Genomic DNA, 12,425 nt, shown 5'->3' with positions numbered 1-12,425 from the left:
CACGGCTGGACTGGGCTGGCTCAAGTGCCAGCCAGAAGAGTTTGCATTTCTCCCAGGGCTAATAGGGAGCCCCTGAAGCTTCATGAGAAGGGAATGACTGTGGTCAGACTTGTGTTCCTCAGCTATCCTAGAATAAAAATCTGACAGGTCACTTTGCTCTAAGGCTTTAAGGTTCACAATGCACATTCCACCCAACAATTCTGGAAGGAAGAATAAGGGTCATTATATCCATTCTACATATACAAAAGTTTAAGAGAGGGAAAAGTGAATGCCTTAAGGTCATATAGATAGGAAGCATCAAAGCCTGGGGCAGACCAGTTCCACAATTTTTTTTTTTTTAGTTTTTGCAAGGCAAATGGAGTTAAGTGGCTTGCCCAAGGCCACACAGCTAGGTCATTATTAAGTGTCTGAGACGGGATTTGAACCCAGGTCCTCCTGACTCCAGGGCCAGTGCTTTATCCACTATGCCACCTAGCTGCCCCTAGTTCCACATTCTTTCAGTTGCTCTGCAGCCCCTTGCCTTAGTCTATCCCACCTACCAGTGAAAAGAGTGAGAAGATATATGCACCAGGTTGCTTTTTCTTCACACTGAGGATGAGGCCCACTCTAACCCTCACACCAGCCCCTCCTTGTGACCAAGGGCATTCCGTGGCAGGTAGTATATGAGGGGCCTCCCATCCCTGAGGCTAAGAGAGGAGCAAAGGTAACTGGGCAAAGGGGGGAGGTTAGAGATAGGAAAGAGAAGAGGATGAATGAAACTTATGACTTTGACCTCCCTATCAGAGAGAGATGCTCCCTCTATTTGTGAGGGATCTGAGCAGAGCCTCAGACAAGAGTCAAGTTTGAGGGTAGACTGATCACAACAAGGAAAAAAAGACCCAAGTATCATGGCAGAGGTGGCTGACAGGCTGGCATTGCTGACTGAACTCTCTGGGCCACCCATTTTCCCAGCTGGCATTGCAGGTAGGGAGCTCCAGCCCTTCAGGCCTTCCCCTTTGGAGCTGGATTGTTCTGAATACAATCCAAGAGGATCATTTACCCATTAATGATTAACTTGGCTGGGCCCCTCAAACAATAGGCCCAAAGGCCCTCCTCAGGCCAGAGGTAGCCCAGGCTAGGCCTGGATAGAACCCAGAGATGGTGAAAGCCCTGGGAATCATCCAAATGCCCCCCCCCCCACTAGCTGCTATTCTTGGGGGAGGAGAGACTCCCACCTAGCTCCCTAGGTATGCCAAGGTTCCCAGATTTCCCAGATTACAGCAGCCCCTGCCCCCAGGCTACCAGGCACCCTGGGACCCCTCAGAACACCCACAAGCCTGGCTTTCCTGGCATCTCTCTGTTACTGCAGCTTTGGCTTCACTTGACTGTGCCCAGCTTTCTTCCCAGACCACCCAGGCCAGAAGCAGCAGCAGCTCTGGGTTCCAGGGCTACTGCAGGTCAGACACTGTCCTGGGCGTGCTTGGAATGCCCACCAGTCCAAAGTCATACAATCCCTTGCCTTCAAGAACCATCTATTGCATCAGAGGGAACAACTACCACCGCCATAATAAAAGAATTCTGACTCTTATTCCCTGAGATAGAGTATTCCAATGAGGGCTTCCTTTAACCTCCCCCCCCCCCATTCCCTCATTTGAACCCCAGGACAAGGCTCGGAGGGAGGGGCTGTTATCAGTCATTCTCTAGATGAGTAAACTGAGGCTGAGAGGCGAAGTGGGTGGGTGGGTGACCCCTGCAATGGCCGAGGCTGGATTCCCACTGCAGTCTCGCCGACTTCCAAGGGACACTGCTTGTACCACCTAGCTGGCCTACCCAGAGACAGGAAGAGCAACCAAGCAAGCAGTTGAGCTCAGCTCAGTCCCCCTGAGCCCATCCTATCAGGGCAGAGAAGGTTACAGAAGAGAACCCTGGCGCCTCCTCTTCCCCCATTGCCTTAAATGAGAGAATCCCCCAGAGGCTAAGACCTGGACCCTCCGTGATTTTTCTTGGTCACCCCCTCAGCTCCCATGGGTTCAGTGAGCATTCCTATGCAGATACCCATTGACCAGCTCCATTGGGGCTGGGCCTACCCAGGCTCCCAAATGCTGCCCCTCCCACAAAGGCTCACTATTTCTTTGGGAAGGGAACTGCCATCTTTCCAGTCCCTCGGGTTGGAAGTCTTGGAGTCCCATCCAGGATTTTTCCACTCTCCTACTGGCCTGAAGACCCTACCCGACCTGGTGCCAACTTTCTCTTCAAAGCACACCTGTTTTGCCCTCAGGCCACCAAGACAGACTCCCTCCACCACAGCCCAGTGTTTCAGGGCACAGTCCTGTCTGCTTTTGCTCCGTTTTTCCTTTCTCTGAAGACCTAGCTTAGATGCAATTTCTTCCCAGAAGCCCCTGGAATGCCTCTGCTGCGCTCCTTTTCATCACCTGGCTCCCTCAAATCAGAAACGGTCATGTCCCAGAACTTGTGGCCCCAGCTATACTTAGAGGTGGGGTGATGATGCATAGTAACAACTCCCCAAATGTTTTTGAATTACAGAAATTTGATCAGAAAAGAGACTGGGGGGGGGGGGGGGAGACAAGCAGCTCTTCCCGCCTAAACTGATTTACCTTGTAGCCCAGTCTTGCAGCCCGCTGCAAGAGGGTCTCTCCAGCATTCTTGTTCACAATAAGCCGCCGTGCCTCAGGAGGGATGTGGCTAGTTGAAGGAGACTCAGGACAGTCCTCCAAGCCCAGCTGAGCCTTCACAGGGGTCCAAGATTCTGTAGCCTTTGCCAGGGGTGGGGATTTTGGAGGCACAGTTTTCATTTGGTGCCACGATCCTTTCACCTGGGAATCAAAGATCAAAAGCTGGATCACATCAGTCAGCCGTTGGCCCAGCGCTCTACTCAGTCACCTCCTACCTGTTTTTAATCTCATGCAAGGGTCAGGCCACTTACTCTTGCCCCAGTGGGCAAGCGCTTTATCCTCTCTGGGTCTCAGTTTCCCTCCTTGGTAAACTGAGGGAGTAGGACTAGACAATGTTGAAATTGCCCTTTCGATGCATGGGTCCCCAGTCCTGATGCTCGGCATTCGAGGACCATCACACACACGAGGTAAAGCCAAACAGGCTCCAGCCAAGCCCTGGGCTTCCCAGAGGCTCCTGGACGTTTCAGTCCTAGTTCTGCAGCTCAGTGAGGAGCTGGCATCACCTTTAGCAGTGACCAAGTCTCACGTCTTCTTCTGGGAATCAGAGAGCTGGGAAGGAACCTCAAAAGGCCATTGAGGAAAAACAAAAACAAAAACAGACCACTGGGGGGCAGCTAGGTGGCACAGTGGATAGAGCACTGGCCCTCGAGTCAGGAGTGCCTGAGTTCAAATCCGGCCTCACACACTTAGTAATGACCTAGCTGTGTGGCCTTGGGTAAGCCACTTAACCCAATTGCCTTGCAAAAAAAAAAAAAAAAAAAAAAAAAACCACTGAGAGCTAAACTAGTCATTTTTCAGGGGAGAGAACTGAGGCCTGAGGGCATGTCCTGCCTGAGGTCACAAAAGTGTACCTTGATCTAAGTTGGGAGCTCAGGTCCCATCCAGATGAGGCCATCTGGGCTGATCTCTATTTTACAAATAAGGGAACTGATGACCAGGAAGGGAAGAGATTTGGCCCAGATCATCTGGGTAATAGGTTTCAGGGTGGCTAATGGCACAGTGGATAGAGCACCAGTGCTGGAGTCAGGAGCACCTGAGTTCAAATCCAGCCTCAGACACTTCATAATGACCTATCTGTGTGGCCTTTGGCAAGGCTCTTAACCAACCCTATTGCCTTGCAAAAAAACCCCAACAACAACAAAACAGGTGTCCCCTGTAGGATCTCCTAACGGTTTATAGAATGTAACCCTTGAGAAGGGCAGGTGCTATATAACACCCATAAGGAAAAGGAAATTAAACCCTGATCTGGGAGGTGGGTGGGGGGAGAGGGTTGCTCTCCGCAACATCCTGGAGCACAGCCCCTAAAACCCTCTCCCCTCCCAACCAAACTGTCCCTGCTGAGGTCTAGATCAAGGCTGGCACCTCTCCCCACTCAATTTCTTACACTGTTCTTACCCCCAGGAACTTCTCAGGAGTTAGGACCATGTCTAAGGGGGAGCTCAGCCCCTCTTCTCTATCCTACACAAAGTGCCCTCTCCCTGAGCCTTGTGCTTATTGAAAGGAAGCTGCAGGGCTGGCCTTGGAGTCAGGAAGTCCCAAGTTCGAATCCTACCTCTGACGTATCCTAGCTGTGTAGCTGTGTGACCCTGGGCAAGTCATTATCCCAGGCAGTTCTTTTAAGACAGAGAGTTTGTCCCCATCAGTAGAGGAAGTTTGTTCCTCACCAGGAGTTCTCTTCACCGAGAAAATAACAGGTTGGGACCAGACAAAATGACCAGGTCAGGAAGCAGAATGGAAGAGGCCCAGTCTCTGGAGCTGAGATGCAGACAAAGCCAGCCTCCTTCTCCCAGGTTCAGGCTGAGCCTGAGCCATGAGGGGGTGGGGTGGAAGGGATGGGCTAGGGACCACACAGGACATCTCAATTCCTGGAGGGAGGGGCAAAGGCCAGTCAGAGCAGCAGATCTGGAGGGTTCTGGGAGTAAATAGAACCAGGTCTCATCCCAGAACAAGGGAGGAACCTTCTTTAGCACTAGAAGGAGATCATTACTTGTCCCCAGTATTTATAGATAATAATAACACTGATAACAGCAACTCCTATTTCGATGGCACATACTGTGTGTGTGTGTGTGTGTGTGTGTGTGTGTGTGTGAAGCAATGAAGCAAGTGCTTCACAATCACTGTCTTATCTGATCCTCACAACACCCCTGGGGCCCCAGATGCCATTTTGACCCTTATCTTATAGTGGAACAAACAAAGGCTGACAGAGGTTAAGTGACTTGCCCAGGGTCACACAGCTGGTAAGTGTCTTCAGCTTAACGTCTCTCACTCCAAGCCATGGCACCATCCATTTAGCCACCTAGCTGCAGAGGTTCAGGGTAAAGAAGGAAGGCAAGCTAGGACTCAAACCTCAGTCCCCATCCCCATATCTATTACTCATTACTATATCCAAGCCTACAGAGTATCACCAGGTGACAGATTTCGAGGTAGAAATCACCTTAGAAATAATCCAAGTCAACCCCTTTACTTGGCAGACAAAGAAACTGAGGCCTAGAAAGGGAATGAGACTTGCTGAAGGTTTTCAACAGGCTCACAGATCTACACCTTCTAGTCCAAATCCCCTCTTTTGACAGAGAAGAAAATTGAGACTCAGAGAGAAGGGAACTAGCTGAAGGTCACCCAGTGAGCAAACAGCTGTGTAGATTGGAATCCAAGGCTCCTTCCTGGAACTTGGCTTGGGAAAGCATTCCCCATCCCAAATGCAGAAGTCTGGGTCACAGCCCCTGGCCCCCACCAGCATCAGCTCCCTCTTTGCCCACCGTCCGTACCTTGCCCTCCTCAGCGGAGCTGACCAGATGCTTGGTCTTACACTTGCGCTTCCCCTGTGGTTTGTCCACGTTGCCCAGGGGGGGGACCTTTTCCAGACAGTTTTCCAGAAAGCCATTGGGAAAAACCAGGAGGTCCCTGGCCCTGTGGGAAGTTGAATGCTTGGTCTTCGGGTGGCTCTCAGAGCCTTGGGATGCTCCCTTCTGCTTCCGAGACTTGGAATCTGATGGGCAGAGGAGAAAGGAAAGACATCAGAGGCATCCCCTGCCACAGAGCCCTCAGGGGAAGAAACAGTTGCCCATTTAAGGCTAAGATGAAAGAAAGGTTTGGATCTCAGGGGCACAGCCCCAAAGTGGTCACCAGGATTTTTGCTCAGCTGTACCTTAAGCCTAAAATACTTTCCTGTATCCCTGCTTGGCCTTTCTGAAGCTTCCCTACGGGGTGATATATTTTGTTCCAGTTCCATGAGGGCAGAGTCCTGGATGTCTCCTTGTACCTGACAGAGTGCTCTGAATATGGAAGGTGCCAAATAATAAATCTATGCCTTGGATTCTTGGGGTGGCAAATCTGGCTCAGGCACTGGCTTCTGGGCTATGTGACTCTGGCCAAGTCATTTCCCCCAAGTCTCGGTTTCTACTTCTTTTGAAACAAGAGCAAGAAATAATCCTTGGGCTGTGAGCAAAGGACACTGGACCACTCCAGTGAATGATGGGATTGAATGAGCTGAGAGCATTTCATCACACCATTCAGTCTCTCTCCACCTGGGACAGGGGAAGTCTTCAGTCCCAGCCACTAGGGGGCAGCCCACAAGGCTAGACCAGTTAGCTGACAGGTCAGGGAAGCCAGCTTCAAGGGTGCTGTGGGTAGAGGATGGCAGAGCGTTCCCTCCCTTTGTCCCAAAGCAGAAAGCATGGCCTGAGCCTTGAAACTTGCCTCTCTGCGGCTCAGTTTCCTCATCTACAAAGTGAAAGCTGCTTCGTAAGGTCCTTCTAGCTCAAAACCTTATGATCCCAGCAATAAATTCATCAAATATTCAAGATGTGTTTTATAGCGTAGTGTTTAGAGACTAAGGACCGGGAAAGGGGTCAAGCTACTCACTCTTCCGTTCCCACCAGCCCCAATCCTCACTATCCCAGGAGAAAACCATGGCCATTCTGCCTCTATCTCCTCTCCCTGGCTCGAGAACACCGTGTGCAGAGAGAGCAGGACAGCCAGCATCAGAAGAGCTGCCGATTACAGAACGCTGGGAGATCAAAATACCTCGTTTCCGGCTTATCACTGGATCCTTAAAATACCCCTGTGGCAGGTAGGTTCTAGCATCATTCCCATTTTACAGATGAGGAAACGGAGAGGTGAGGTGATCTGCCAAGGTCACCCTACTCAGGTCTGCCTTATTTTTGAAGACTCCTCCTTCACACCACCTAGGCTCAGGTCCCACCCGTCTGCTCTCCATCCCCTGATCTCATCCTGCCCTCTCCTGCCTCCATGTAGACGTGCAGGTGACTGTCCAAGGCTGTTGTGCCCTCCGTGAACCCTGCTGAAATTCTTGTGAATGCCCCCCAAGGCCGAAATTCAAAGACTAGCTCTTCTAGGGAGCCCTACCAGTTCAATTCGAAGGAATCCTTCCCATGGGCCAGCTAGGGGCGCTGCCCTCAGGGAGCTTACATTCTACTGAAACCAACTTCTCCCTCTCCTCACATTTTTCCTAGAGCTGGGAAGGGGGGGGGGGGGAGTCTCTCCTTTGCCTCATCCCATTGCCCAGGAATTATACTTCTCTGCAGTTATATTCCTCAGGGGCATAGACCCTGCTGGAGGTAAATATTAATACAATGATGTGGGGGGAGCTTCTTGCCCCCACTGCACTGGCATCCTAAACACTCCCCTGGAAGACAGTGCAAGCCTTCTCAGTCCCATTTTACAGAATTGCAAAGTGTGAGGTACAGCATTGCATGGCTCCAAGGGTCAGGCAGGATCCCAAGCCTAGCATCAGAGGGCCCCATGCCCCAATCCCAGAGTCCAGAGGCCTGCCTTCTCAGAATACAGTCACTGATGCCATCCCCACGCGCCTGTCCAAGCTTGGGGTTCTGCCTGCTTAGGGCTGAGCAAAGCTTTCTCTGTTCCAAGTACAGTAAAGGCCCATTGTGGCATCCCAGGGCTGCTCACAGCGGGGGCTCCAATCATGGGGAGGCGATCCTCACCCTTGTGTGCAGAGAGCCATGCCACACTTTGTTAGCCTTGTGACGGGGCCGTGCCTGGTACTCCACGGGCCCTTAATATGTGCTTCTGTAGCGAGTCATTCCTCTTTTTCTGGCTTGCTCTCAAGCATCCTCAGCCCTCAACACAATGTTCAGCACACAGTAGGCACTCAAAAAAAGCTTCTGAAGAAATGAGCCACAGTATCATAGGACCCCAGAACAAGAAGAGGAACAACCTAGTCACCAACCTCTTCCTTTTCCAGCTGAGGAAACTTGAAATCCAGAGAAAGGAAGGGGCTTGCCCAAGATCATTCAGGAGCCAAACCCAAACCCTGATGCTCGACTCAGGGCTCTGTCTTCTCCCCCAAGCTGCCTTGCCCAAGTTTGGGGGAAAGGAAGAGGGCCAAGCCCTTTGGAGGGGTGCTATAACAAGGAAGCCAAGGGGGTAGGAGACTTTTGAGCCTCCAGGGTGTGTTAGCTGGCTGACCCGGGCCTGAGCTGGGCCCGAGCTGGGGAATGCCTGGGCCTGGAGTCTCAAGAGTTGAAAGTGGGGGCAGAGACAAGAGAACTGAAAGCAGCTATCAGGATTCCCTTGGAATTATTTACTTGTCTACATGGTATATTCCTCCAGGAGAGAGAGTAAAAGGTCTGGGGGGGAGGGTGGCTAGGTTGCTCAGTGGATAGAGCACGGGCCTTGGAGTCAGGAATACCTGGGTTCAAATCTGGTCTCAGACACTTAATAATTACCTAGCTGTGTGGCCTTGGGCAAGCCACTTAACCCTGTTTGCCTTGCAAAAAAGAAAAAAAAAAAAAACTAAAAAGGTCTCAGAGGGCAGGACCAGTTTCACTTGTGCCCTTGTAGGTCCAGGGCCTGGCACCCAGTAGGCACTTCATCATTGTTTCTTGGATCAGAACCAAATGAAGTGGGGAAACACCGAAGACTTAAAAAAGCAACTACAACAACCTTTTACCAAATGAAAAAGCACCAAACCCAAGTACCTGCAGGTCCTGGATTGGAAGAGTAACCACAGCCTACCGTGAAGGTGGTAGGAGCCTCAGCTAGGGAGGTCAAGAACTGGGTATGGGGAGGAAGGGGTCCAGGACAGCAGGCCCTGCTGCCTTCAGCGTGGAAACCACAGGAGACAACTAACTAGTCAGGTATCCTGCCTGTCTCAGCCACTGACTAGCTGTGTGACCCCTGGATGAGTTAGATATGTGCTACAGCCTCAGTTTCTTTGTCTGTAAAATAGGGCAGGAGGGCGGCTAGGTGGCATAGTGGATGGAGCACCGGCCCTGGAGTCAGGAGGACCTGAGGTCAAGTCCGGATCTCAGACACTTAATGATTACCTAGCTGTGTGGCCTTGGGCAAGCCACTTAACCCCATTTGCCTTGCAAAAAACTAAAAATTAATAATAAAAATAAAATAAACTAAAATGGGGCAGGAATAGCACCGACCCCACAGAGTTGTAGTGAGGACACAGTGCTCTACAAACCTTAAAGCTAGTCTATACACACACTAGCTATCATTCTCTTCACTATTTGTATTATTTTGTTCAACTGTTTTCAGTTCTGTCAGACTCTTCATGACCCCCCCATTTGACATATTCTCAGTGGAGATATTAGACTGTTTTGCTTGTTTGGTTTTTGCAAGGCAATTGGGTTAAATAAATGACTTGCCCAAGGCCACACAGCTAGGTAATCATGAGTTATCTGAGGCCACATTTGAACTCAGGTCCTCCTGACTCCAGGGCTGGTGCTCTATCCACTGTGCCGCCTAGCTACCCCTGGACCGATTTACCATTTCCTTCTCCAGCTCCTTTTCCTGATGAAGAAATCAAGGCAAACAGGATGAACTGACTTGCCCAGGGTCACAAAGCTAGGAAGCATCGGAGACCACATTTGAACTCAGGTCTTGACTCCAGGCCAGACACTCTATCCACTGCAGCACCTACCTGCCCATTTATATTATTTTACCTCACAATGCCAATCGTCTTCCTTCTTAGGATATGTGACCCAACCAGCCTTTCCAGCTTCCCTCTTTGGTCCCGCTCACCCCCAGAACTGAGCCTTCCCAGGAGTCTTCTTTCCCTTGTCCTATCAATCGCCCTCCCCAGACTCCTTTTGGAGGGGGCAGAGAATGTAACAGTATTCCGACCCCACCGCTCCCCAAAATGTGGAGAATCAGCCTAAGTTGTATTAGATGTACCAGGTTCATTGGGCAAGAGGTGACAGATGCCTCAAATGAGGCCCTAACCAAGAATGCCCTGTTCTTTCTGGGCCCCCTCTGCTCACCCTGTGACCACAGGGGACTCAAACCCTGAAGTAGGTTATCTGAACTTTTTCTGATCTCTGGGAGGATGGGTGGGCTTGTGTATGCACGGAAGCCATCTGCCACACACTAGCCTGGGCTAATCTCCACCCCCACCCCCCAACCCTGCCACGGGGAAGATCCGATAAGGCCATGGAGAGCCTCCGGCCTCCAAAGGAACTAGGAGACCCAAATGAACTGGAGTCCATCGAATACCCATCCCTGTCCAAACGATGACCAGTCTGCCAGCCTGGGAGGATAGCTCTGGACTTCCTCCCTGGAGCAGATCAAAGACCACTGCATAATGATACTGGAAATTCCAAGCACGTATCTGGCTCCATATAAACAGCTGAAAAATCAGAAGGCCAGCATCAAAAAGGCAGTGTGGGCCAATGGCAAGGGGACACGAGTCCCTCTGAGTCCAAGGACTTGGGGCTCACTTCCCTGCACTTCTTCTCCCTTCCCACTGTCCTAATATGTGGTCCACAAGTTCAAGCAAATAAAGAGCCAGGAGATGCTGATGAACAACAGCTGGAGATGAGTAAATCAGGAGAGACATGTGCTACAGGCACAGAGGGCCTGAAGGGGGAGTGGGCAGGAGTGTCCTGGCATAAAGGACTCGGGAGATTTCCAATGTACTGAGCTGCAAGGTGCTTTACAGTTCATCCAGCCCAAGTCCTTCTTTGAAAGGTAAGGCAGGGGCCCAGGAGGGGCAGAGATTTTCCCAAGGTCACACTGCTATTGAGGAAGTAGAGGGAAGAGCTGGGTCCAGCCAGACCTTTGAATGAGGGTACTCTTTAGGAGCAGTGCAGGGTAGTGGCTAGGATCCTGGACTAGGAATTGGGATTCACTGGGGTTGAATCCTGCCTCAGATACTAGTCCCATAATCCTGGGCAAGTCACTTTACTGCTTTGGGCCTCAGTTTCCCTTTCTGTAAAATGAAGGGACTTGGGTTTGATGGCCTCTGTGGTCCCTTTCCAGGACTAGATCTAGGATCCCACGTGTGATTATAGAGAAGTCACTTTACCTCAGTTTCCTTTTCTGTAAAATGGTGGGAACCAGGGAGGAAGGAAGGCGGTCCCTTCTAGCTCCGAAACCTATGGCCTACTCAACCTCACTTGACTAGCCCCACCAGATTTTTGTTTGAAAACATGATGATCATTCTCACAAAGGCACAAGTCAGCAGTAGCCTAGGCCTTACCACCTGTGACTTGGAGAGGCCCACGGGGCAGTGTCTGGGTCATCCCCAGGCAAGCTATCTCTCTTCATTCTTCCTGCCACCTACCCAACTAGGGCTGGCCAATCAAAGGCCACTAGCCTTCTGCCTCTTCTCCAAGGCTCCCTTTTCCTTTGCCCTGCCCTTGTGGCTTTCATTGAAGTCAGAACTTTGAGGACTTGACTTGTAATCTAAGTATATTTTTGTTTTAAAAGAACCTCAATTTCCCTCCCAGAATCCCAATCAGAAAGTAAAGATGGAAGACTCAAATTTCAAAAAGACCCCCGAAGGAGGCATTTTCTCCAGCTCACCTAAGTGTTTGTTTAACAGATTAACTCCCTGAGAAAGTCACAGAGGGAGGGTGGGAAGGGGGTGGGGGTGGGGGTGGGGGCAAGCCAGGGCATTAGGAGAAAGCCCAGTCACCTAATGAGCCAGCTGCTAATTAAGTTAGGCTTTCTGAAATCACAAGTCAGAGAAGCCAGCTTTTTTCCAGGGGCACATCTTGTCTCTAAGGGGTGGCTGAGAGGCCCAGGTCTGGGCTCATTCATTTACTGCTGTCTCACCTTGCTGTTCCAGTCCTCCTCCATAGATTTCCCTTTGGGGGGGGGGGGGAGGCAGACTTCAGGCAGATCTGCTATGTCCCTCTCGGCCAGGATTTGCCTATAACTTGGGTTATATTCTATTGGATGGCTGCCCCCTCTCCTCAAGGAGATGGACTCAAAACTCTCCATTGTTCTTAAGAGAATGGCCTCCAACCATCAAGGAAGCTCTGTGCTATGGTGGAAAGAGCAAGGACTTTGGAGTCAGAGGACCTGAATGTAACTGTCTCTGGGGGCCTTAGTTTCCTCTTCCTCTTTTGACAAATGAGGGGGCTGAACTCATTGGCTTTGAGGTCCCTTCTAGCTCCTGATCTATGATTCTTTTTTGTTTTTTTGTTTTTTTAGATTTTTGCAAGGCAATGGTGTTAAGTGACTTGCCCAAGGCCACACAGCTAGGTCATTATTAAGTATCTGAGGTCAGACTTGAACTCAGGTCCTCCTGACTCCAGGGCCAGTGCTCTATCCACTGTGCCACCTAGCCGCCCCTGATCTATGATTCTGTAGGATGATACTTGTCATGGCCACAGCCAGGAAGCCCAAGCTAGACACCTGAAACTTGAAAGGATTCTAGCATTTGGAGGATTAGGAAGCAGAAGGATCCTTATAGACAATTTAGTCCTACAGACAGTGGAACTGAGCCCCAGAGAGAGGAAGGGACTTGTCCAAGGTCAC

The 12,425-nt window shown here is 50.7% G+C and overlaps 1 protein-coding gene across 4 annotated transcripts in view; it reads right to left on the bottom strand.

Annotated features, from left to right (window-relative positions):
• Positions 1 to 12,425, bottom strand: part of BCORL1 (BCL6 corepressor like 1) — an 84,141-nt gene that overhangs the window by 15,596 nt on the left and 56,120 nt on the right. For all 4 annotated transcript variants that reach the window (XM_074208749.1, XM_074208748.1, XM_074208751.1 and 1 more), the window contains 2 exons: positions 5,438 to 5,658; positions 2,595 to 2,813 (listed from right to left, as the gene is read on the bottom strand). In XM_074208749.1, the coding sequence (XP_074064850.1) occupies positions 2,595 to 2,813; positions 5,438 to 5,658 (440 nt within the window). The remainder of the gene's footprint in view (positions 1 to 2,594; positions 2,814 to 5,437; positions 5,659 to 12,425) is intronic.

This window comes from Macrotis lagotis, chromosome X, assembly GCF_037893015.1.
Source record: "Macrotis lagotis isolate mMagLag1 chromosome X, bilby.v1.9.chrom.fasta, whole genome shotgun sequence".
Lineage (NCBI taxonomy): Eukaryota > Metazoa > Chordata > Mammalia > Peramelemorphia > Peramelidae > Macrotis > Macrotis lagotis.
The sequence above is the reverse complement of the archived record's forward strand: the minus strand, read 5'-3'. Positions and strand labels throughout refer to the sequence as shown.